Source organism: Colossoma macropomum, unplaced genomic scaffold (genome assembly GCF_904425465.1).
Source record: "Colossoma macropomum unplaced genomic scaffold, Colossoma_macropomum, whole genome shotgun sequence".
NCBI lineage: Eukaryota > Metazoa > Chordata > Actinopteri > Characiformes > Serrasalmidae > Colossoma > Colossoma macropomum.
Window position 1 is genome coordinate 37,970,638 of NW_023494802.1, and position 26,882 is coordinate 37,997,519.

At 39.7% G+C, this 26,882-nt stretch overlaps 2 protein-coding genes and 1 pseudogene across 2 annotated transcripts; all 3 read right to left on the reverse strand.

Annotated features, from left to right (window-relative positions):
- Positions 1–6,306: 6,306 nt before the first annotated feature.
- On the reverse strand, positions 6,307–9,657 carry LOC118823027 (nuclear factor 7, brain-like). The gene is made up of 6 exons (XM_036592393.1): positions 9,131–9,657; positions 8,653–8,748; positions 8,288–8,518; positions 8,093–8,115; positions 7,308–7,426; positions 6,307–7,031 (listed from the first exon to the last, which is right to left on the reverse strand). Exons 1-6 carry the CDS (start codon positions 9,533–9,535, stop codon positions 6,499–6,501), a joined length of 1,407 nt encoding a protein of 468 aa, XP_036448286.1. The 5' UTR covers positions 9,536–9,657; the 3' UTR covers positions 6,307–6,498.
- Positions 9,658–10,081: 424 nt separating this feature from the next.
- Positions 10,082–15,987, reverse strand: LOC118823067 (nuclear factor 7, brain-like). Its single transcript, XM_036592442.1, has 6 exons — positions 15,323–15,987; positions 12,733–12,828; positions 12,368–12,598; positions 12,182–12,204; positions 11,884–12,002; positions 10,082–11,147 (listed from the first exon to the last, which is right to left on the reverse strand). The coding sequence occupies exons 1-6, from the start codon at positions 15,725–15,727 to the stop codon at positions 10,597–10,599; spliced, it is 1,425 nt and encodes a 474-aa protein (XP_036448335.1). The 5' UTR covers positions 15,728–15,987; the 3' UTR covers positions 10,082–10,596.
- A 5,571-nt stretch (positions 15,988–21,558) lies between these two features.
- On the reverse strand, positions 21,559–25,767 carry LOC118823069 (annotated as a pseudogene).
- Positions 25,768–26,882: the final 1,115 nt, after the last annotated feature.

The window sequence follows — 26,882 nt, forward strand, 5'->3', positions numbered from 1 at the left end:
CTCATTGGCAGCAATTGCTGTTCTAAAGTCTACAGAATGATTTTAAATGTGGACAATGAAGAGATTGTAAAACCATTTATTCATTAGAACTAAAGCAGTTTAAAGTAGCACAGACTGTCAGACATCTTTATTAAAGTATGTTATTTATTTAAGAAAATGAAATATCAGAATGAAATTAACAGCGATTTTACAGAAATATACACAGATCAGGCATAACATTATGACCACCTCCTTGTTTCTACACTCATTGTCCATTTTATCAGCTCCACTTACTATATAGGTGAACTTTGTAGCTCTACAATTACAGACTGTAGTCCATCTGTTTCTCTGCACACTTTGTTAGCTCCCTTTTACCCTGTTGTTCAGTGGTCAGAACCCCCATGGACCCTCACAGAGCAGGTACTATTTGGGTGGTGGATCATTCTCAGCACTGCAGTAACACTGACGTGGTGGTGGCATGTTAGTGTGTGTTGTGCTGGTACAAGTGGATCAGACACAGCAGTGCTGCTGGAGTTTTTAAACACTGTGTCCACTCACTGTCCACTCTATTAGACACTTCTACCTTGTCAGTCCACCTTGTAGATGTAAAGTCAGAGACAGTAGCTCATCTGCTGCTGCACAGTTTGTGTTGGTCATTCTCTAGTCCTTCATCAGTGGTCACAGGACGCTGCCCACAGCACGCTGTTGGCTGGAGATTTTTGGTTGGTGGACTATTCTCAGTCCAGCAGTCACACTGGGGTGTTTAAAAACTCCAGCAGTACTGCTGTGTCTGATCCACTCAGACCAGCGCAACTAACTAACTGACTGCACACTAACACACCACCACCACATCAGTGTTACTGCAGTAGTGAGAATGACCCACCGCCCAAATATTACGTGCTCTGTGAGGGTCCATGGGGGTTCTGACCACTGAACAACAGGGTAAAAGGGGGCTAAGAAAATATGCAGAGAAACAGATGGACTACAGTCTGTAATTGTAGAACTACAACAGGTGACCTGCCACCACCTGAGACTGTATGACCATATGCATGGATAAATATATCACTAACAACAATGGGAAAATGGAAGAAGTAGCTAGGCACTCTCAGGATGAAGGTTCAGTTTTCTCTTCTAAGCTTTTTTGACCAGTGCCCTCTCTGTAGCAACTGTAAATGGTGTAGTGGCAGGTTAACTACCCAATAAAAAATCAGAATTCATTGTGATGTCATGACAACCACAATGTTTACATATATCTGCCTCTTACACTTACAGCATCCCATTCAGTTCGAAGATCTGAGGAGTGCTTTAGCCTGGACTGCTTTTAGAATGAGGCAAAAGACACATAAACCAATTAGAACAGAGGTCATTTACATATATTAGCCTCAAAGATAATTGGACTTCTTTAACTTTAAATAGAAGTTTTAAATGTAATTTTTTTTTTACACTTATGCTGAGAAACACTTTGAGAGAGGCAACACTCGACTCCAGAAGGGAGAGTTATACCATGGCTACCAACTTAGTCAGAGCAACATGCCTTTGGCAACATGAACTCAAGACTGAGCGAAGAGCTACTTGTGAACTCTCCTTAAGTAAGGCTTCCACAGTTGCCACCACTTGATTAATTGATCTGTCCCAGTTCTTCGGACCCTCCTAGTGGCCAGAGGTGGCCTAGCAGGTGGCTGGAGGAGGAGCTTTGAAAAAGGAAGAGTCAGTCAGATGCACTTTTCTAACTGTAACAACCTGAAACAAGCAGCTCTCAAATGAATCAAGGTGATCAGTTTCTGTAAATGAGTCATTTAAGTTTATTTCAGGAAACAGCATCCAGTTATTACAGATTTAACATCTGAACTAGGGGGAAAAGAAGATTACATAAAAAATCTGATGAAACATTAGGTATATGGCTAGTATTAGTATCAGGATTAGGTTTAGGGCCAAGGTTAGCTTTTGTTTCGAGGTTGAGGTTAGAGTGAGTGTACGATTCAGGGTTAGGTAAAATTAAAGTGATTGCAATGTATATTTGGACAAATTTAAATTATAGACAAGGTGAAAATCTACTGTGGGCTATCCAAAGAAAGTGTTACCATGCTCATACAGCATCTTTTATGTGTAACGTGACAGAAAGCGCCAGACACTCGTGGTAAAAAACAAAAACTGAGGCTTTAATATCAAAGACTTTGACAAGACTCATGGTCAGTAAACAGGCATGGGTCAGATCCAAAACAGCAAGGAAAAACCAGAAATCCAGAAAAACAGTCCAAACACGAAAAAGGCAACTACAAAAACACAAGAGAAAGGCTCAGTAGCTCTACAGGAGAAGCAATACCTCGCAAACTGGCTAAGCTAAAGCCCGGACTTTTAAACTAAACTAAACAAATCATATGACATGGAGCACAGGTGAAAGGAGTCAATACTCCTTACTAGGAGAAGAACTAGAGCGGTGATTGGTTGAATGAGGAAGTTCTGTCACATTATCTCCCAAGGGGTTCTGGGAGATGGAGTCCTTGTGAGAATCGAGGTCAGAAGGATGTGTGACATAATGGGAATGTGTAAAGACCTTCCGTACTGGTCAAAAATATTTTTTACTCAGTATATTTTGATATTACTTAATAACATTTTTAGATTATTGACATTTTCACCAATATTTTAAGCTCTGAAACTAGCTTTTTAATATCAGGGCACAAATAATGTGACATAGTGTAATTAAATTAAGAGACACTTTAATTAAATTAAGAGACACTTTAAATTACACTTTACAGTAAACAGTGGGTTCCCAAAGTTTTGACAGCATTTGAATGCAAATAAAAAGAAAAAGCACTGATTTTTACCTTTTTTAACTAAAAGTATTACAAAGACAATATATTTAATGTTTTTACTTTTATGTTATACATGTTCCTTCTGAAATTGCAGTGCGTAGAGATAGATCGAGCAGGTTGATGGTTGCAGGGGGCAAGGGACAAAAAAGGTGCATCAGCCAGAAAAGTTATTAAGCAATTTCCTGATTTGAGGAGTTCACAAAACTAGATACACGGCTTCACACATGTTAATGAAACATGTTTTATAGGTGATGCAGTCATGCTTGGTTATGAAAGTAACACCCAGAAAAGTCTTATTCCTTTACGAGTAAGGTTGGTTGAACCTCACCACCAAAAATTCATCAGTAAATAAAGCAACATGTTTAAGAACACTGGGCCTCATTCACCAGACATTTCTTCTTAAAACCCACTTGGGGTGCACAAGGGACACTTGGTCATGGAAGCAACCATAGTCAGGAATATCACAAGAAGCTCTGGCCACCATCTTTGCCCCATGTCTGTCGATATGCTCGTACAGGACCCAGATTCCTCTCTGAACCTTGTGAGAAGATGCCACGTCGTTGAAAGAGCCATGACACAGGTTGGTCTCATTCTTCAGGACAATACTTCTACCCTGATAATTTGAGTGTTCATAAAGTGTCGTCTGAGGATCTGTCAGGTCCTTCGTCACCATTTACAGTGAAGAAATACAGTCATTGTGCTCCACTGAAATAGGATAGGAAAGGACAGAACTGGGCAGGAGAAAAAAGAGAGAGAGTATTACAGATCAGTAGTAAGAGGGCAGTGACAATATTATGTAAATGTAAAAAAATAAGTGGAATGGCTGATTAATTGTTTAGTATTATACACTTTTACTGTAATAGTTGCTAATTATTTATTTTTAATATTTTCTTTTTCAAGTAATTATGATTTGTTGCCATTTTTCCCATTTTATTACCAGGTTTAATAAAAATAGTAATGAATTGCAGTAGGAACTTTTATCAGTAATTTTACAACTCGAGTAAATCAAAGAAGACAGAAGACATTTTGGATTGCAAGACTGCATTTATCTGATTTTGATTTTGCTGGTTTCTTTGTTCTAAAAGACTAATTGTATGAAACACTGATTATTCTGCTTTATGTATTTAGGGACAGTAAAAGTATCAAGGTCTGCACGATATCTTGAGAAAAGAAGTAAATCTTAAGAGTTCAATGTCAGTCATGTTAATTCTGAACTGGATGTCCTGATACACAAGATAAAATTGAGTGTTGTGGGATGGCTGTAAAAAAAGTAAATACCCTCTATTGTGGATAATATATAATGTATGTTAGCATTGCAGATCATAGCCTCCTGTCATAACCCCTTAAAATTGTCAGACTAACTTTGTTAGATTGTTTAAAGAGATCTGTTCTGTATCTTAACAACCAGTGCACTAGATTTTATCCTCCTTGTACTCGGAAGTCGCCAGACTGGCACCTGTACAGCATTCCATCTCCCATCTAACACAAAGGTGTACAGATAGTCATCTGCAGTTAAATGTCTCAAAGACTACGGAGATGATCATTAACTCGCCAAACTCTCACTGCACCTGGACTCAATCTGGACAAAAAAATTAGCTTTGACCAGCATGTAACAGAGCTTTACAAGAGACATCAGCAGAGACTTTCTGTCATTAGAAAGTTAAAGGAACTACATGATCATATCATGCTATATTGTTCAACTTGTTTCCTCACAATGTTAACAGCGGCAAATGTCAACAAGCTGTCATGTATCATGCACATTGCCTCAAAGATCATAGGCCTTCATAAAAACAACTTGTCACACACATCTTTTAAGAAGGTTTCTTACAACAGTACACAGCTCTGATCATCCACTATTCTTTGTTCACATTACTTCTATCAAACTCATACCAGCAATACATACACTACCATGTCAGTGTCACTGCTGCACTGAGAATGGCCCACCACCCAAATCATATCTGGTCAGTTGTGGTCATATGATAGTCTCTTTCTATTGATGGATGGGGTAGTGGTAGGCCTGAGAAATTGTTCAGCAATAGAGAAGCCACAGTCTGTAATTGTGAATCTACAAACTGAAACATAAATGGTTTGTGTTTTTGATAAAATGACCAACGAGTGTAGGGACAAGATAAGTATTTCAAATGAATAAGAAACTGAGGTAGATGGCTTTTTTCAGCCTATTAGGCCTGTAACGGAGAAAGGTAAGAAGAAGAAGCTATAGAATCATTAACACACTGGATGGTACAAAATCACAATTTTATTGAAGCTCAATAAGAATTTCAGAAGGTCACTATAAAGATACGCCCCACCACAGACACCCTAATAACACTGCTTTCCATCACCAGTTTCTGCATTTTGATTAAACAATGTATCAATCACTAGACAGTCTCGTACATCATTTCTTGCCTTAACCTCTTGTCTTAAGGGGATTTATGCATCCCCTTGCCTTAAACTGGCACTCTCTGAACCCATACCATACAGTAGATAGCAATGACATTAGATCCACTATAAAGAAGAACTTACTGAAACAGGCCATCTTGTTTTGCCTTGTTGATTAAAAACTAAATAAATATTTTTTTTTAAAATATTACATATTCAAATAACAACACATCCAGCCTCACATGATCAGCATTAAAAAAAAAAAAATACACAAAACCTCTGGACCCATGGCTGTTTCAAAGATACAGATACACAGAATAAAGAGGAACACAAGGAAAACAAGAAGTTCTAGTGGTTAAAATGACACAAACCAGGAAGTATTATTTAACAGTATGGAATGATGCATTATTAATAGGGATGCATTGATACCAGTTTTTTTTTCAGACAGAGTATGAGTACATATTTATAGTACTTGCCGATACTGAGTCCGATAACATACTATTCGTATTGTGCTTGGCTGGTTGAGCTGTAGCTGAATATCCTCTAAAGCCAGACAAATGGACTAAAATCACAAAACATATTCCCAGCAAGAATCTGCCAAGATGGAATGTTTGAAATGACCAACAGCTTTATTTCCAGCTACCTTGGAGTCAGTAACTCTTCTCTGTGTGAGCCTCCTTCCCTGCGTTTGTTCAGTAGCACAGCAGTATATACTCGGCTTACATCACAGCTGGTACAATGTTGGCATCGCTGCATTTTTTTGAGTACGAGTACATGAGCATGGTATCGGCCCAATACCCGATACCACTATCCGTATCAATGCATCCCTAATTATTACACTCCTAATTCCTACTTTCACCCCAGATTTAAACAAATCCTGCAGCTGTCAAGCTGTGAGAAAGTTTTTCCTCTCTATCCATCCTCCTTACTGTGTGCGGGGATGAAATAACTTTAGGTCCTCTTCCAGATTCAGCACAGCTCCAGGTGTCTGAAACTTCTTAATTATTATCGTCAGTTCAGTCATTACAAAGACATATATTGGAATTTCAAGTGTAAAAGTATAAAAACACATAGATATCAGTAGTAGTAGTGGGTGTGAAGCTGTTTCTTATAGTTTCCAAAAGGGAGTGTATGAATGGGAGTTATGCCAGTTAGACAGCAGAATTTTCCTCACAGTTTCTTGAGGTGTCAGTTATTGTGACAAGTATTTTAAAACTTTTTTTTCTTACCTCACCGAATGTTACTTACTAATGAGCATCTCGTCCTATTTTTGCATTACTAATTTCTACATTCAGTATCTGGATGTTTATGCTAAGAAGCATCGACTTTACTTTTCTACTGATACTGATGTCTTCACTGATAAGATCCTCAGAGGACAAACAGATCCATTACAGAAAAATGGTAAAACTTTCTCAGTAAAAGTGCCAGTTATGGTGTGCAGATGTGCACTTGATAGTAGATCAGAGAATTTCACTTTCCCCCTGTTCCAGTCCAGCTGAACTCTGACCCACTGGACATTCTCTTTAGGTTTGAGGAAGAGGTCTGGCTGTCCTGGGCCGCATATCCAGTATTTACTATTACTTTTACACAGTTTCCACACGGAATCACAGAAAGAGTCTCCCTTTCTTGATGCAGATTCTGAAATCACACCCAGTTCCCAGTGATCACTGTCCCCAACCTCAACATCCCAGGAGTGTTTCTCATAGTTAAAACCCTCAGAACCCAGAACACACACAGAGCTGTCAAATCTCTCGGGATTATCAGGAAGTGATGACTCCTCATTTCCAAATTCTACAGCAGTGAGATCATCAGACAGGTGGAGGATTGGATGTGCAGTGTTGGGGTCCAGAGTAACAGGGGCTGAGGAGAGAGAACACAATGAAACATCATGTTAACATGTAACATTTTCTTTTACTTACAATAAAAGACATTTGGAAAGGATTGAAGGACGCAGACAAACTGTAGTGCCTACAACGTTCTGTTATTTGAATAATAAAAAACTAAAAAATAAACTAAAATGAAGTTGTGAATCAACAGCACTTAGGAGTCCAGCGTTCATCGTAAACAATATCTTTCAGGTAAATTTAAATCATTCTGAGATTTCTGAGATAAATGGAAAAGAGAAACAGAACTTACTGTACTGGAGAATGTCCTGCATCTTCTCCCACACTCTGAACTTCAGGTTGGAAATGTGTTTAGCAACATTGATCAGAGCTCCTGAGGTGGACATCGGATCCTTTGGTGTGCACTGAGTTCTGATCATATTGAAATATGAAAATACTGAAAATATGTATATATATTTTTCCCCTAAAGTGACATGTGGTGTATTTTTAGGTAAAAATCCGGTGAGCCGATACTATCAGATGAGCACTGATAGTATGTGGCGAGCGCCCGATACTACCAGATAAACACCCGATACTATCAGCTGAGCACACAATACTGTAGTGAGCACTCCATACAATTAGATTTGCACGCAGTGTTATGTGGTGAGCATCAGATAATATGTGGTTGGCACCCGATACTATATAGTGAGCACCAGATACTATGTGGCAAGCACCTGATACTATCAGGTGAGCAGCAGATACTATGTGGTGACCATCCGGTACCATCAGGTAAGCATCCAGTCCTATCAGGTAAGCACCAGGTACTGTGTGTTGAGCACCTGATACTGTCAGGTGAGCAACAGATACAGACGTGATACTCTTTTTTGATAATATCGGGTGCTCACCACATTGTATCTGGTGCTCACCTGATAGTATCTGGAGCTCACCATAAAAATTATATCACATGTTTCTTCAGGGCCTCTGTAAGCCAGTCATTTTAGTATTTCCTATTTCTTTGTGACCACCACCATCACCACCACCACCAAAACTGTTAATGCTAATGTCTTATTGTAAAATGAAATAAAGACATTGACTCACTGTGTCATTGTGGATTTGATGTTCTGAAACAATAATGTGATAGTTACATGGCTATGGATATATCTTTACCATTACACACGTAAAAGAGGACAAAATCAGATACTGGGTTATTCTGAACACTAGAAGGTCTTTATAGTGGTCTTCTCCATTAACACTAGTACATTTATTTTAGAAAGAGAGTAAAGTAAGTCTTACCTGTAAGAACAGAACGTCCTCAGCCTCCATTTCCTTCTCTATGTTTCTGATTGTGTCTGAAAGAGATGATATTTCTCCATTCATCTCCTCAATCTTCCTCCTCATCATCCGACTCTTCTGCTCCTCTTCCTCCTTCAGTGCAGCTATCCTTGCTGCTTCTTCATCTCTTAGAAACTGGTGAAGCTTCTCAAACTCCTCCTTTATCTGCCTCTCTGTGTGCTGGGCCTGCGTCTGGAATGAGAGACCATTAGGAAACACAAACTCTAATAGATGATCTACAAGCATTTACCACCTACAGGAGAAGTGGACACTCATCAGAAACATCACCTCAGCAACATGTTTCACAATTCAAGATGATGTTTCACCTTAATGTGAGCTGCTGTTTGGTCATAGTCTTGTTTAGCTTCCTCTAAGACTTTCAGATTCTTCTGTAGAGGCTCCAAAGCAGTCTTGAGTTTATTCTGGAATTAAACAACAGTTTAGCTGAGAGCGTTCTCCATCTTCTGCAGTATTTGAACAATATGAATGTGGTTTGGCCTTTTGGTGTCAAATGGAGGCTAAGGTTTCTACATGTTTGGCTATGAGGAACAAATATTTCATTTCTGCTTACACAGTGAATCCAAAGCAGACAGTTATCCTAATTTGATCATTCTGATGACTCTCTGATTAACACTTATTAAGGTATGTGCGCCCTTTGCTCTGGCGACACACCCAGTGACAGACTAACCTGTCCAACATGCTTAAACAGGAAAATCTGGTACTCAGAGAAAACGGAACTGGACATCACAGCTTGGCAATGATGGATGGATAATAAAAAAAAAATCAATAAATAAAGTTTCCTACCTTGAGGTTAGTCACAGCTTCATCTGCTGGACAGAAGTGGTGATTTTGATGTGTTTTTGAACCCTGACACACCACACAAACATGCTGTTGATCATCCAGACAGAAGAGTTTGAGTTTCTCATTGTGCAGACTGCAGAGCTCCTCAGACCCTGCTGAAGATCTCTGACTCCTGCTCTCTAGAAAAGACTCACAAAGGCTCTTCAGTATCCTGTTAAGTGGAGGCTCTTCTCTTGAGGATCTTCTTTTACACACTGGACATTCTCGAAATCCTTTACTTTTCCAGAACTGCTGCAGACAGGTTTTACACACACTGTGGCTGCACGACAGTAGAACAGGATCCCTGAAGATTTCAGAGCACACACAGCATAAAAGATCCTCCTCTCGTAGAGACATTGTAGATGTCATTTTCTTCAGCAGCTATTGGTCTCTTCTTCTAATGGCTTCTCCTTTCTCCTTGGATTTCTGTACTGACCTCAGCAGCACTGTTCAGAATCACTCACTGTGGTCCTTTATCTCACTGTCTTCAGATGCCTTCAGAAAAACGGTTAAAAATCAGACTTGTTATGTTAGAGAATTTATCATTGCCTCTTTGGTAAGGTATGATAGAATGAACCAGAATCAGCAGAATGATAGTATGTGTTTCTTTCAGAGAGACTGTGTAGTGGAGGAGGAGCCTTGGAAAGGGAGGTGTACATAATTGTCATTTTTGTCTACTAGCTATTCTTGCAACACAAAAAGCAAGCACTGTATACATTAATGTTTCTTCCAATAAAATGTGTATTGTTATTATGTAGGGAATATTACACATTAATGAAATTAATAATACCCATTATAAAATGAATAATACACATTATGCACATTATAAAAAGGTTAAAATTTTAATTAATATATAAAATCATTGGAATGTTTGAAATATATTAATACTTAGCAAGTGTCATTATCAATGGGCATTCCTATGGCTCAGTTCTTTATTGATGTATATTCTTCATTATTTCCTGACAAGTTAATTATTACTCTATGCATTAATTCACTATGATGAACGCATTAGTTAAGGTTAAGCATTAGCTGGGGAAGTAGAGGTGTTACAATAACAACATTTTCTTCTTAGGTTATTGACATTTTCTAGTAATATAACATCATGATTCCACCTATTATTTAGCAAACTGGCTAGTTAATGACAATACCAAGTACAGTATCTTAGCAAACTGAAACATAGACGTCGGTTGTTCCCTCTCCCCATAATAATGTGGATACAGGCACGCTGCCTTAAACCAAACATTTTGAATAGAGTAGAATTTCGGAGAATTCCACGTTATGACTGAAGCCTTCACATCTGTATTTAAAAGCAACAACTTTGTTCCCAGTGGATGAAATCAAGACCCACCTATACACTATTTCCTGCCCAAACATCCTGTTTCAGTCAGAAAAATGTCATATTATGGAAGAAAATGCACTTTACTGTGACTTTAACCTGCACTGTGCTGTTCCACCATTATTGACGTCTTCACTGGTAAGATCTTCAGAGGACAGTCATCCCAGTTACAGAAAAACGGTAAAACTCTATCAGTGAATGTGTCTGTAATTGTGTGCAGTTGTGTACAGTTTGTAAGGTCAGTGAATGTCACTTTCCCCCTGTCCCAGTCCAGCTCCACTCTGACCCTCTGCAGCTGCTCTTTAGATGAGGCGCAGTGATCTGGCTCTCTTGGGCCACGTACGAAGAATGTACCACTGCTTTTACTGTACTCCAGACTCCAAACTGAATCCCTGAAAGAGATTCCTTTCCTTTGTACAGACTCTGTTATCACACCTAGTTCCCAGTAGTCACTGTCTCCAACCTCAACATCCCAGCAGTGTGTCCCTGAGTCAAAACCCTCAGAACCCAGAACACATGCACACTTATCAAATCTCTCTGGATTATCAGGAAGTGATGGTCCGTGCTTTCTAAATTCTACAGCAGTGAGATCATCAGATGGGTGGAGGTCTGGATGTGCAGTGTTGGGGTCCAGAGTAACAGGGGCTGAGGAGAGAGAACACAATGAAACACGATGAAACGCTAAGTTTGTGGTTTAGTTCTAGTGAGTTAAAGCTTGATCATTTATACAGCCAAGCTGTGTGGCATTATGTTCAATACAAGTTCTGAAAACGATACAAGAGTTCAATACAATCGTTTGAATACCTCATGTGATGTGAAAGTATGTTAACACATCCTCTACAGGAACACACTTTAATAATAATAAAATTCATAGTTAAATAAAACACACTGTGACAGTGATAGACCTCACCATTAGTACCAGTGGCACACATAAACCTCTGTTTCTCCTGTTTGCAATAAGGTGTGTCATTATATTTGCTGTTTATTGTTAGTTGGTAATATGACCTCTGTTTGACTGGTGTGCAATGTGCACAAAAGTAGTCAGATGCAGTTAGCTGGCATGTTTAAACCTTTGCATAACCATCTACAGCTCTGCTTTAACCATTTTAGTTATACTGTCTCTCTAGTAACTTTGTTAAGTAGGCCAAGGAAGTGTAAACCCATCTCCAGCCTGAAAAAAACAATTGTTCAGGGCTATATCCAATGGCCTGGACCTGGTCATGCCACTAATGCAGTCAGAATTTATGCTAAATGAAGACTTTTTACATGCACACAGGCCTGGACATGACTTGTTATGCCTTTGGGTCATATATGCACTTATTACTTATTCTTACTCAATGCTTTATTCAGGTAGATCAGCCCTAAGAGAAACAGAACTTACTGTACTGGAGAATCTCCTGCATGTTCTCCCACACTCTGAACTTCAGGTTGGAAAGGTGTTTAGAAACGTTGATCAGAACTCCTGATATCTTCTCTGGATCCTTTGGCGTGAGCTGAGCTCTGAAAATACAAGAAAGTATCAAATAAATATTTCTACTCCTATTGCTTTGTCATTTAAATAATAATAACCTTATGCACTATAATGTCATTGAAATGCTTTCATTTTTCCAAAAATACAGTAGATTTGAACATTTAATTTAAAAAAATCTGACCAAAAGGGTAGAATGACTATTACTTACTGGCTCAATGTGACCTCAGAGTTCTAAGAGGGACATAAAACAAAAAACAAATGGAAATCACAAGTTTATTCAATATTATACAAGGGCAGGGTGGGGTGGATCTTCATAATCTTCATAAGAATCTTTCTCTTTTACACCAAAACTCTTGGTCTGATCTGTTCTTTGGAACAAATAAGTGTTTGTTACCTGTAAGAACAGAACGTCCTCAGCTTCCATTTCCTTCTCTATGTGTCTGATTGTGTCAGAAAGAGCTGATATTTCTCCATTCATCTCCTCAATCTTCCTCCTCATCATCTGACTCTTCTGCTCCTCTTCCTCCTTCAGTGCAGCTATCCTTGCTGCTTCTTCATCTCTTAGAAACTGGTGAAGCTTCTCAAACTCCTCCTTTATCTGCCTCTCTGTGTGCTGGGCCTGCGTCTGGAATGAGAGACCATTAGGAAACACAAACTCTAACAGATGATCTACAAGCATTTACCACCTACAGGAGAAGTGGACACTCATCAGAAACATGACCTCAGCAACATGTTTCACAATTCAAGATGATGCTTCACCTTAATGTGAGCCGCTGTTTTGTCAAAGCTGTGTTTTGTTTCTTCTAAGACTTTCAGATCCTTCTGTAGAGGCTCCAAAGCAGTCTTGAGTTTATTCTGCAATTCAACAACAACAAAACAATATTTTTAACATTTGCACCCCTTCACATGTGCTGGGCATCACACAGACTGAAAATGTGGAAAAAAGAATAGCAACTTTACTTTCTATGTCGGTCCACAGCCTTTTTAGTGAATCTTTTACATAGTAGCTATACAGTACCCATTCTCTTATCATCATCATCATCATCATCATCATATGCAAAAATTAACCAGACGTACTCTCATGTATACACCAGTAAGTTGTCTGTAATATTATGGAAACACAACTGTAAAATCATGTGTGACTTTATGCATAACACATTTCACACAAATTAAATGCATATGACGGCTTTCCCATTGAACTGTATATGCAAGTAATTAAAGCCCACCCTTCAGGCAGGAAGGCTCATGCATGAAGAACTGGTCCTTATTGAGAAAGGCAAATATCTGGTATTAACTTTCTAAACAGAAAGTGATGTACTGTGTACTTGCTGGCCGGGCTTTACTTACAGGTGAGCCTACTGTGCCTTTTTTAATGTAGCTGCAGACATTTCACTGCTATCTGTTGTTCATTAATGGTCTGGTCAGATTTAAGGAACTTTGGTTCTGCTTCACTGTCTAGGAACAGATGGACAGAGGATTTTCCAGGCCTTGCCCAACACAGGTACGACCTGTGATGCAGCTGTAGCAGCTTTAAAAACCTACATTCAAAGTGAATGTTATAGTGGAATGTCAAGCTTATACTAATACTGCCAAGACCTCTTCCAGCTCAGGAAAGAGGACACTATGATTTTGTCGTGGATCTGAAGCACATTTGGCCAGTGCTTTGAACTGTCCTGTTGCAAAGATAACCTTTAGACAATTTTAAAAAACAGGTTATGCTAAAATGATTGAGCCATTCTGCTTCACCATGTACTCAACAGGTACATGAAGCTGAATTACTAGATGGTTACAGTACTTTGTATTGAGAAAGTGAGAAATTAAAGTGTAGCTAAAGCTGCCCTGACCACACTTCTCTGTTAGGAATGCAGTAACAGAGGAACTGAATCAATTGTTGGCTGCTGTAATAACAGAATAGATTGATGCCTCTGCAGAAGTGGGCTCCCATTGGAGTTGTCTGTTGGAGCCATACTCTGATGAGATGGCTTAGACTATGTGGGAAGGATTGTGACATTCACCTCTTGAACACTGTGCTACTGAGTGAAAACAATCTTTGGTAGAAAAAGAAGCCCTCGCTTGCGCATGGGTCACAGAAAGGTGGCGTACTTACCTGTGAGGGCATCACTTCACCTTACAAACTGACTACCAGGCACCGGCAACCTGCTGACTACTAAGGGTGTAGGTCATGTGTGTTGCTAGACAGTCCGCTCAACTCATTTGATTTAATTATATCGTCTAGGTTCCCAGAATGCTCCCCATGACTGTCTTGCAGACCCTTGCCTGGCATTTCCTAAGCTCCACCTGCTCCTCTTCAGCCTAGACCTCTTCCATATGGACCATGGTAAAAAGTGACTATAGAATTGTAGGTCCATTTAACACTGGTGCTTGGGACCACTGTAAAAGACTTCTGGTCTAATATTTTGAGCCTGCATGGCAACCCTTCGAGTATTGTGACTGTTTACTTTCCTAGAAGAAAGGCAAATGTGTCATAATCACTCCTCATTTTACCTCCCTGCTGCCAATGAAGCAACTGAATGGTTCAGCCTTATGCTTAAACATACAATCCAGCAAGCTATCCAGCAGAACCAGTCTTAGAAAACTGCAGTCACTGACTTTCTGCATGTGTATTGTGCTACAACTTCAAGTGTCTTTATGGGTGACACCACGCTACCACCCTTTTCTCTGCTCTGTTTCCACTGCTGGTATCTCACCACTAGCAAAGAATGAAGGCATACACAGGTTGAAAGCATGCTGCACTCGCTGCTAGGTTCCAATATGTGGGTCAGAAACATCTTGCATTTTGCCTAAAGCCAAGAAATTTAGTGACCTTATGACACTTGATCCACTTTTGTTTCAGATCTGAACAACATGTTATTGGTCTGAAATGATCTGTAACTGTCAAGAAGCCATTACTGAGAAAAAAATGGACAAAAAATTAGAAAAGAATCGAAAATTCAGACAATGAAACTGCTGAAGTTCTCAGAACAATGGACTGGCCACCCCAGAATTCAGACATCACATGAATATGTTTGGGGTTATTTTGACTCCTGAGAAGTAGAAAATGCAATCAATTTCTACGACTGAACTCTGCATGTGTTTACAAGAAGTAGGAAAGCTGACACACCATGCAGAGAAACAGATGGACTACAAGCTGAAACTGTAGGACTACAAATTACACAAACGTGGTATGTGGGCCTCATAAAATAGACAACTAGTGTTGGAATGAAGCCTGTCTAAGAAAGAATACCCACTGACTTTATCTAGCCTGTTCAAAAAGTAACTGGTATTCAAACAAAAAGTATTAAAAAAGAAAAAAACAAAAAAATAAAAATCAGCAGAGTTACTTTCATACCTTATAGTCTGTCACAGCTTCTTCTATTGGACAAAATTTGTGATTTTTGTGGTTCTTTGAAGTCTGACACACCACACACACAGACTGCTGATCATCCAGACAGAAGAGTTTGAGTTTCTCATTGTGCAGAATGCAGAGCACCTCAGACCCTGCTGAAGATCTCTGACTCCTGCTCTCTAGAAGAGCCTCACAGAGGTTCTTCAGAGTAAGGCTAACAGGAGGGTCTTCTTTAGAAGATCTTCTTCTACAAACTGGACATTCTCGAGATCCCTTAGTTTTCCAGAACTTCTGCAGGCAGGTTTTACACACACTGTGGCTGCACGACAGAACAACAGGATCCCTGAAGATGTCACAGCACACAGGACAGGAAAGCTCTTCTTGTGAAAGAGGGTTTCTAGCAGCCATTTCCTCCAACGGCTGCTGTGCTGTTTCTCTGTAACGGCTCCTTTAGTCCAAACTCCACTTTCACTGTTAGGACGTCTGTAATGATCAGAGCAGCACAGCTGAGAATCAGCCACCGTAGCCCTTCAACCCACTGAGTGAGTTTTAGCTCCTTTCAGAATCACACATCAAGAAACAAACACATACAGTCACTGTTTAAAAGCTCCTCATTGGTGTCTCTGAGTGAAGTGAGTGCAGAATGAAGAAAGTTCAGAGTGACAGTATGAAATTCACTTCCTACAAGTGTAGGAAGTGTAGAGGAGGAGGAGCTTTGAAATGATGCTTTATTCTAACTGCGCTTTCTACACTCATTGGCAGCAATTGCTGTTCTAAAGTCTACAGAATGATTTTAAATGTGGACAATGAAGAGATTGTAAAACCATTTATTCATTAGAACTAAAGCAGTTTAAAGTAGCACAGACTGTCAGACATCTTTATTAAAGTATGTTATTTATTTAAGAAAATGAAATATCAGAATGAAATTAACAGCGATTTTACAGAAATATACACAGATCAGGCATAACATTATGACCACCTCCTTGTTTCTACACTCATTGTCCATTTTATCAGCTCCACTTACTATATAGGTGAACTTTGTAGCTCTACAATTACAGACTGTAGTCCATCTGTTTCTCTGCACACTTTGTTATCCCCCTTTTACCCTGTTCTTCAGTGGTCAGAACCCCCATGGACCCTCACAGAGCAGGTACTATTTGGGTGGTGGATCATTCTCAGCACTGCAGTAACACTGACGTGGTGGTGGCATGTTAGTGTGTGTTGTGCTGGTACAAGTGGATCAGACACAGCAGTGCTGCTGGAGTTTTTAAACACTGTGTCCACTCACTGTCCACTCTATTAGACACTTCTACCTTGTCAGTCCACCTTGTAGATGTAAAGTCAGAGACGACAGCTCATCTGCTGCTGCACAGTTTGTGTTGGTCATTCTCTAGTCCTTCATCAGTGGTCACAGGACGCTGCCCACAGCACGCTGTTGGCTGGAGATTTTTGGTTGGTGGACTATTCTCAGTCCAGCAGTCACACTGGGGTGTTTAAAAACTCCAGCAGTACTGCTGTGTCTGATCCACTCAGACCAGCGCAACTAACTAACTGACTGCACACTAACACACCACCACCACATCAGTGTTACTGCAGTAGTGAGAATGACCCACCGCCCAAATATTACGTGCTCTGTGAGGGTCCATGGGGGTTCTGACCACTGAACAACAGGGTAAAAGGGGGCTAAGAAAATATGCAGAGAAACAGATGGACTACAGTCTGTAATTGTAGAACTACAACAGGTGACCTGCCACCACCTGAGACTGTATGACCATATGCATGGATAAATATATCACTAACAACAATGGGAAAATGGAAGAAGTAGCTAGGCACTCTCAGGATGAAGGTTCAGTTTTCTCTTCTAAGCTTTTTTGACCAGTGCCCTCTCTGTAGCAACTGTAAATGGTGTAGTGGCAGGTTAACTACCCAATAAAAAATCAGAATTCATTGTGATGTCATGACAACCACCACTTTTACATACATCTGCCTCTTACACTTACAGCATCCCATTCAGTTCGAAGATCTGAGGAGTGCTTTAGCCTGGACTGCTTTTAGAATGAGGCAAAAGACACATAAACCAATTAGAACAGAGGTCATTTACATATATTAGCCTCAAAGATAATTGGACTTCTTTAACTTTAAATAGAAGTTTTAAATGTAATTTTTTTTTACACTTATGCTGAGAAACACTTTGAGAGAGGCAACACTCGACTCCAGAAGGGAGAGTTATACCATGGCTACCAACTTAGTCAGAGCAACATGCCTTTGGCAACATGAACTCAAGACTGAGCGAAGAGCTACTTGTGAACTCTCCTTAAGTAAGGCTTCCACAGTTGCCACCACTTGATTAATTGATCTGTCCCAGTTCTTCGGACCCTCCTAGTGGCCAGAGGTGGCCTAGCAGGTGGCTGGAGGAGGAGCTTTGAAAAAGGAAGAGTCAGTCAGATGCACTTTTCTAACTGTAACAACCTGAAACAAGCAGCTCTCAAATGAATCAAGGTGATCAGTTTCTGTAAATGAGTCATTTAAGTTTATTTCAGGAAACAGCATCCAGTTATTACAGATTTAACATCTGAACTAGGGGGAAAAGAAGATTACATAAAAAATCTGATGAAACATTAGGTATATGGCTAGTATTAGTATCAGGATTAGGTTTAGGGCCAAGGTTAGCTTTTGTTTCGAGGTTGAGGTTAGAGTGAGTGTACGATTCAGGGTTAGGTAAAATTAAAGTGATTGCAATGTATATTTGGACAAATTTAAATTATAGACAAGGTGAAAATCTACTGTGGGCTATCCAAAGAAAGTGTTACCATGCTCATACAGCATCTTTTATGTGTAACGTGACAGAAAGCGCCAGACACTCGTGGTAAAAAACAAAAACTGAGGCTTTAATATCAAAGACTTTGACAAGACTCATGGTCAGTAAACAGGCATGGGTCAGATCCAAAACAGCAAGGAAAAACCAGAAATCCAGAAAAACAGTCCAAACACGAAAAAGGCAACTACAAAAACACAAGAGAAAGGCTCAGTAGCTCTACAGGAGAAGCAATACCTCGCAAACTGGCTAAGCTAAAGCCCGGACTTTTAAACTAAACTAAACAAATCATATGACATGGAGCACAGGTGAAAGGAGTCAATACTCCTTACTAGGAGAAGAACTAGAGCGGTGATTGGTTGAATGAGGAAGTTCTGTCACATTATCTCCCAAGGGGTTCTGGGAGATGGAGTCCTTGTGAGAATCGAGGTCAGAAGGATGTGTGACATAATGGGAATGTGTAAAGACCTTCCGTACTGGTCAAAAATATTTTTTACTCAGTATATTTTGATATTACTTAATAATATTTTTAGATTATTGACATTTTCACCAATATTTTAAGCTCTGAAACTGGCTTTTTAATATCAGGGCACAAATAATGTGACATAGTGCAATTAAATTAAGAGACACTAATTAAATTAAGAGACACTTTAAATTACATTTTACAGTAAACAGTGGGTTCCCAAAGTTTTGACAGCATTTGAATGCAAATAAAAAGAAAAAGCACTGATTTTTACCTTTTTTAACTAAAAGTATTACAAAGACAATATATTTAATGTTTTTACTTTTATGTTATACATGTTCCTTCTGAAATTGCAGTGATAGATCGAGCAGGTTGATGGTTGCAGGGGGCAAGGGACAAAAAAGGTGCATCAGCCAGAAAAGTTATTAAGCAATTTCCTGATTTGAGGAGTTCACAAAACTAGATACACGGCTTCACACATGTTAATGAAACATGTTTTATAGGTGATGCAGTCATGCTTGGTTATGAAAGTAACACCCAGAAAAGTCTTATTCCTTTACGAGTAAGGTTGGTTGAACCTCACCACCAAAAATTCATCAGTAAATAAAGCAACATGTTTAAGAACACTGGGCCTCATTCACCAGACATTTCTTCTTAAAACCCACTTGGGGTGCACAAGGGACACTTGGTCATGGAAGCAACCATAGTCAGGAATATCACAAGAAGCTCTGGCCACCATCTTTGCCCCATGTCTGTCGATATGCTCGTACAGGACCCAGATTCCTCTCTGAACCTTGTGAGAAGATGCCACGTCGTTGAAAGAGCCATGACACAGGTTGGTCTCATTCTTCAGGACAATACTTCTACCCTGATAATTTGAGTGTTCATAAAGTGTCGTCTGAGGATCTGTCAGGTCCTTCGTCACCATTTACAGTGAAGAAATACAGTCATTGTGCTCCACTGAAATAGGATAGGAAAGGACAGAACTGGGCAGGAGAAAAAAGAGAGAGAGTATTACAGATCAGTAGTAAGAGGGCAGTGACAATATTATGTAAATGTAAAAAAAATAAGTAGAATGGCTGATTAATTGTTTAGTATTATACACTTTTACTGTAATAGTTGCTAATTATTTATTTTAATATTTTCTTTTTCAAGTAATTATGATTTGTTGCCATTTTTCCCATTTTATTACCAGGTTTAATAAAAATAGTAATGAATTGCAGTAGTAACTTTTATCAGTAATTTTACAACACTGATTATTCTGCTTTATGTATTTAGGGACAGTAAAAGTATCAAGGTCTGCACGATATCTTGAGAAAAGAAGTAAATCTTAAGAGTTCAATGTCAGTCATGTTAATTCTGAACTGGATGTCCTGATACACAAGATAAAATTGAGTGTTGTGGGATGGCTGTCAAAAAAAAGTAAATACCCTCTATTGTGGATAATATATAATGTATGTTAGCATTGCAGATCATAGCCTCCTGTCATAACCCCTTAAAATTGTCAGACTAACTTTGTTAGATTGTTTAAAGAGATCTGTTCTGTATCTTAACAACCAGTGCACTAGATTTTATCCTCCTTGTACTCGGAAGTCGCCAGACTGGCACCTGTACAGCATTCCATCTCCCATCTAACACAAAGGTGTACAGATAGTCATCTGCAGTTAAATGTCTCAAAGACTACGGAGATGATCATTAACTCGCCAAACTCTCACTGCACTTGGACTCAATCTGGACAAAAAAATTAGCTTTGACCAGCATGTAACAGAGCTTTACAAGAGACATCAGCAGAGACTTTCTGTCATTAGAAAGTTAAAGGAACTACATGATCATATCATGCTATATTGTTCAACTTGTTTCCTCACAATGTTAACAGCGGCAAATGTCAACAAGCTGTCATGTATCATGCACATTACCTCAAAAATCATAGGCCTTCATAAAAACAACTTGTCACACACATCTTTTAAGAAGGTCTCTTACAACAGTACACAGCTCTGATCATCCACTATTCTTTGTTCACATTACTTCTATCAAACCCATACCAGCAATACATACACTACCATGTCAGTGTCACTGCTGCACTGAGAATGGCCCACCACCCAAATCATATCTGGTCAGTTGTGGTCATATGATAGTCTCTTTCTATTGATGGATGGGGTAGTGGAGGCCTGAGAAATTGTTCAGCAATAGAGAAGCCACAGTCTGTAATTGTGAATCTACAAACTGAAACATAAATGGTTTGTGTTTTTGATAAAATGACCAACGAGTGTAGGGACAAGATAAGTATTTCAAATGAATAAGAAACTGAGGTAGATGGCTTTTTTCAGCCTATTAGGCCTGTAACCGAGAAAGGTAAGAAGAAGAAGCTATAGAATCATTAACACACTGGATTGTACAAAATCACAATTTTATTGAAGCTCAATAAGAATTTCAGAAGGTCACTATAAAGATACGCCCCACCACAGACACCCTAATAACACTGCTTTCCATCACCAGTTTCTGCATTTTGATTAAACAATGTATCAATCACTAGACAGTCTCGTACATCATTTCTTGCCTTAACCTCTTGTCTTAAGGGGATTTATGCATCCCCTTGCCTTAAACTGGCACTCTCTGAACTGAACCGAACTTCCGCATGGAGTCAAGCTCATACCATACAGTAGATAGCAATGACATTAGATGCACTATAAAGAAGGACTTACTGAAACAGGCCATCTTGTTTTGCCTTGTTGATTAAAAACTAAATAAATATTTTTTTTTTTAAATATTACATATTCAAATAACAACACATCCAGCCTCACATGATCAGCATTAAAAAAAAATACACAAAACCTCTGGACCCATGGCTGTTTCAAAGATAAAGATACACAGAATAAAGAGGAACACAAGGAAAACAAGAAGTTCTAGTGGTTAAAATGACACAAACCAGGAAGTATTATTTAACAGTATGGAATGATGCATTATTAATAGGGATGCATTGATACCAGACAGAGTATGAGTACATATTTACAGTACTTGAGTACATATTTTCAGCCGATACTGAGTCCGATAACATACTATTTGTATTGTGCTTGGCTGGTTGAGCTGTAGCTGAATATCCTCTAAAGCCAGACAAATGGACTAAAATCACAAAACATATTCCCAGCAAGAATCTGCCAAGATGGAATGTTTGAAATGACCAACAGCTTTATTTCCAGCTACCTTGGAGTCAGTAACTCTTCTCTGTGTGAGCCTCCTTCCCTGCGTTTGTTCAGTAGCACAGCAGTATATACTCGGCCTACATCACAGCTGGTAACAATGTTGGCATCGCTGCATTTTTTTGAGTACGAGTACATGAGCATGGTATCGGCCCAATACCCGATACCACTATCCGTATCAATGCATCCCTAATTATTACACTCCTAATTCCTACTTTCACCCCAGATTTAAACAAATCCTGCAGCTGTCAAGCTGTGAGAAAGTTTTTCCTCTCTATCCATCCTCCTTACTGTGTGTGGGGATGAAATAACTTTACGTCCTCTTCCAGATTCAGCACAGCTCCAGGTGTCTGAAACTTCTTAATTATTATCGTCAGTTCAGTCCAGTTCTTTTTTGCCATATGTAGACATTACAAAGACATACATTGGAATTTCAAGTGAGGAGTTCATATAAAAACACATAGATATCAGTAGTAGTAGTGGGTGTGAAGCTGTTTCTTATAGTTTCCAAAAGGGAGTGTATGAATGGGAGTTATGCCAGTTGGACAGCGGGATTTTCCTCACAGTGTCTTGAGGTGTCAGTTATTGTGACAAGTATTTTAAAACTTTTTTTTCTTACCTCACCGAATGTTACTTACTAATGAGCATCTCGTCCTATTTTTGCATTACTAATTTCTACATTCAGTATCTGGATGTTTATGCTAAGAAGCATCGACTTTACTTTTCTACTGATACTGATGTCTTCACTGATAAGATCCTCAGAGGACAAACAGATCCATTACAGAAAAATGGTAAAACTTTCTCAGTAAAAGTGCCAGTTATGGTGTGCAGATGTGCACTTGATAGTAGATCTGAGAATTTCACTTTCCCCCTGTTCCAGTCCAGCTGAACTCTGACCCACTGGACATTCTCTTTAGGTTTGAGGAAGAGGTCTGGCTGTCCTGGGCTGCATATCCAGTATTTACTATTACTTTTACACAGTTTCCACACGGAATCACAGAAAGAGTCTCCCTTTCTTGATGCAGATTCTGAAATCACACCCAGTTCCCAGTGATCACTGTCCCCAACCTCAACATCCCAGGAGTGTTTCTCATAGTTAAAACCCTCAGAACCCAGAACACACACAGAGCTGTCAAATCTCTCTGGGATTATCAGGAAGTGATGACTCCTCATTTCCAAATTCTACAGCAGTGAGATCATCAGACAGGTGGAGGATTGGATGTGCAGTGTTGGGGTCCAGAGTAACAGGGGCTGAGGAGAGAGAACACAATGAAACATCATGTTAACATGTAACATTTTCTTTTACTTACAATAAAAGACATTTGGAAAGGATTGAAGGACGCAGACAAACTGTAGTGCCTACAGCGTTCTGTTATTTGAATAATAAAAAACTAAAAAATAAACTAAAATGAAGTTGTGAATCAACAGCACTTAGGAGTCCAGCGTTCATCGTAAACAATATCTTTCAGGTAAATTTAAATCATTCTGAGATTTCTGAGATAAATGGAAAAGAGAAACAGAACTTACTGTACTGGAGAATGTCCTGCATCTTCTCCCACACTCTGAACTTCAGGTTGGAAATGTGTTTAGCAACATTGATCAGAGCTCCTGAGGTGGACATCGGATCCTTTGGTGTGCACTGAGTTCTGATCATATTGAAATATGAAAATACTGAAAATATGTATATATATTTTTCCCCTAAAGTGACATGTGGTGTATTTTTAGGTAAAAATCTGGTGAGCCGATACTATCAGATGAGCACTGATAGTATGTGGCGAGCGCCCGATACTACCAGATAAACACCCGATACTATCAGCTGAGCACACAATACTGTAGTGAGCACTCCATACAATTAGATTTGCACGCAGTGTTATGTGGTGAGCACCAGATAATATGTGGTTGGCACCCGATACTATATAGTGAGCACCAGATACTATGTGGCAAGCACCTGATACTATCAGGTGGGCACCAGATACCATGTGATACTATCAGGTGAGCAGCAGATACTATGTGGTGAGCATCCGGTACCATCAGGTAAGCATCCAGTCCTATCAGGTAAGCACCAGGTACTGTGTGTTGAGCACCCGATACTGTCAGGTGAGCACCAGATACAGATGTGATACTCTTTTTTGATAATATCGGGTGCTCACCACATTGTATCTGGTGCTCACCTGATAGTATCTGGAGCTCACCATAAAAATTATATCACATGTTTCTTCAGGGCCTCTGTAAGCCAGTCATTTTAGTATTTCCTATTTTTTGTGACCACCACCACCACCAAAACTGTTAATGCTAATGTCTTATTGTAAAATGAAATAAAGACATTGACTCACTGTGTCATTGTGGATTTGATGTTCTGAAACAATAATGTGATAGTTACATGGCTATGGATATATCTTTACCATTACACACGTAAAAGAGGACAAAATCAGATACTGGGTTATTCTGAACACTAGAAGGTCTTTATAGTGGTCTTCTCCATTAACACTAGTACATTTATTTTAGAGAGAGAGAGTAAAGTAAGTCTTACCTGTAAGAACAGAACGTCCTCAGCGTCCATTTCCTTCTCTATGTTTCTGATTGTGTCTGAAAGAGATGATATTTCTCCATTCATCTCCTCAATCTTCCTCCTCATCATCTGACTCTTCTGCTCCTCTTCCTCCTTCAGTGCAGCTATCCTTGCTGCTTCTTCATCTCTTAGAAACTGGTGAAGCTTCTCAAACTCCTCCTTTATCTGCCTCTCTGTGTGCTGGGCCTGCGTCTGGAATGAGAGACCATTAGGAAACACAAACTCTAACAGATGATCTACAAGCATTTACCACCTACAGGAGAAGTGGACACTCATCAGAAACATGACCTCAGAAACATGTTTCACAGTTCAAGATGATGTTTCACCTTAATGTGAGCTGCTGTTTGGTCATAGTCTTGTTTAGCTTCCTCTAAGACTTTCAGATTCTTCTGTAGAGGCTCCAAAGCAGTCTTGAGTTTATTCTGGAATTAAACAACAGTTTAGCTGAGAGCGTTCTCCATCTTCTGCAGTATTTGAACAATATGAATGTGGTTTGGCCTTTTGGTGTCAAATGGAGGCTAAGGTTTCTACATGTTTGGCTATGAGGAACAAATATTTCATTTCTGCTTACACAGTGAATCCAAAGCAGACAGTTATCCTAATTTGATCATTCTGATGACTCTCTGATTAACACTTATTAAGGTATGTGCGCCCTTTGCTCTGGCGACACACCCAGTGACAGACTAACCTGTCCAACATGCTTAAACAGGAAAATCTGGTACTCAGAGAAAACGGAACTGGACATCACAGCTTGGCAATGATGGATGGATAATAAAAAAATCAATAAATAAAGTTTCCTACCTTGAGGTTAGTCACAGCTTCATCTGCTGGACAGAAGTGGTGATTTTGATGTGTTTTTGAACCCTGACACACCACACAAACATGCTGTTGATCATCCAGACAGAAGAGTTTGAGTTTCTCATTGTGCAGACTGCAGAGCACCTCAGACCCTGCTGAAGATCTCTGACTCCTGCTCTCTAGAAAAGACTCACAAAGGCTCTTCAGTATCCCGTTAAGTGGAGGCTCTTCTCTTGAGGATCTTCTTTTACACACTGGACATTCTCGAAATCCTTTACTTTTCCAGAACTGCTGCAGACAGGTTTTACACACACTGTGGCTGCACGACAGTAGAACAGGATCCCTGAAGATTTCAGAGCACACACAGCATAAAAGATCCTCCTCTCGTAGAGACATTGTAGATGTCATTTTCTTCAGCAGCTATTGGTCTCTTCTTCTAATGGCTTCTCCTTTCTCCTTGGATTTCTGTACTGACCTCAGCAGCACTGTTCAGAATCACTCACTGTGGTCCTTTATCTCACTGTCTTCAGATGCCTTCAGAAAAACGGTTAAAAATCAGACTTGTTATGTTAGAGTATTTATCATTGCCTCTTTGGTAAGGTATGATAGAATGAACCAGAATCAGCAGAATGATAGTATGTGTTTCTTTCAGAGAGACTGTGTAGTGGAGGAGGAGCCTTGGAAAGGGAGGTGCACATAATTGTCATTTTTGTCTACTAGCTATTCTTGCGACACAAAAAGCAAGCACTGTAGACATTAATGTTTCTTCCAATAAGATGTGTATTGTTATTATGTAGAGTAAGACTCAAGGCCGGGGGGGTATAATTTCGGCCATGAGAAGTGCTCTTTATTAAACACCAGGGCAGAAAGGCGCATACAAAGCATTCAACACAAATCAGCTTCAAAACACAGATGACCAACCCCCAACACAAAACACCCATGAACAATGACATGAACAACATTAGGTCCCTTTTCAGAAGGCTACACACCTACCATGTGCATGGCTTCTTGCATGGCCACACCTCCTGACCTTCTCAAAGGCAGCAAGAGCCAGTCTCGGGTCACTACCTTAGCCCCCCATTTAAAGGTCGACCATCCGAGCGACCTCCCAGCTTGAGGCAAGTCCCTGGGTGCGTGCACAGTTCCAGTCAACACAAACACTGCTGGGCACTCACTCCTCACTCACTGCTGGGCGCTCACCTGGGGCCACATGCTTTGATATGCCCCTCTTGGTGTGTGCACACCTGGTCGCAGTGGAGATTTCAGTGAGCTTGTGATGATAAGCGTGATAAGCTGTTTGCCATCTTTGCTGCATTCAACCTTTAGCCTGCAGTTGCCAGTGAACCATAAATATGTCTTATCATGCATGCAGAAAGCTACTGCTCCTGCTCTCCCCCTTCTATTCTACTGCTCTTCTACTACCTTGGAAGCACATAAAGGAATCGAGGAAAGGAAAGGAGCAAGAGGAATGGAAATGAGTGTAAGAATGAGTGGAAAATAGGGAAATGGGACACTCACCCCTTTTACCATCATTATATCTGAGGTCGACTATTGATAGACTGAGCCTATCACAACACTCGCCTGAAAGTACATCCCTAGTACTCCTGTATTCTGTCACAGCTGCTACACAGAGCCAGTGGATTTACATGAGTGGTTTTCTACACCATGTTATTTTTGTATGTTACACCAAGTACAGAATCTACAGCACAGAGAATATATAC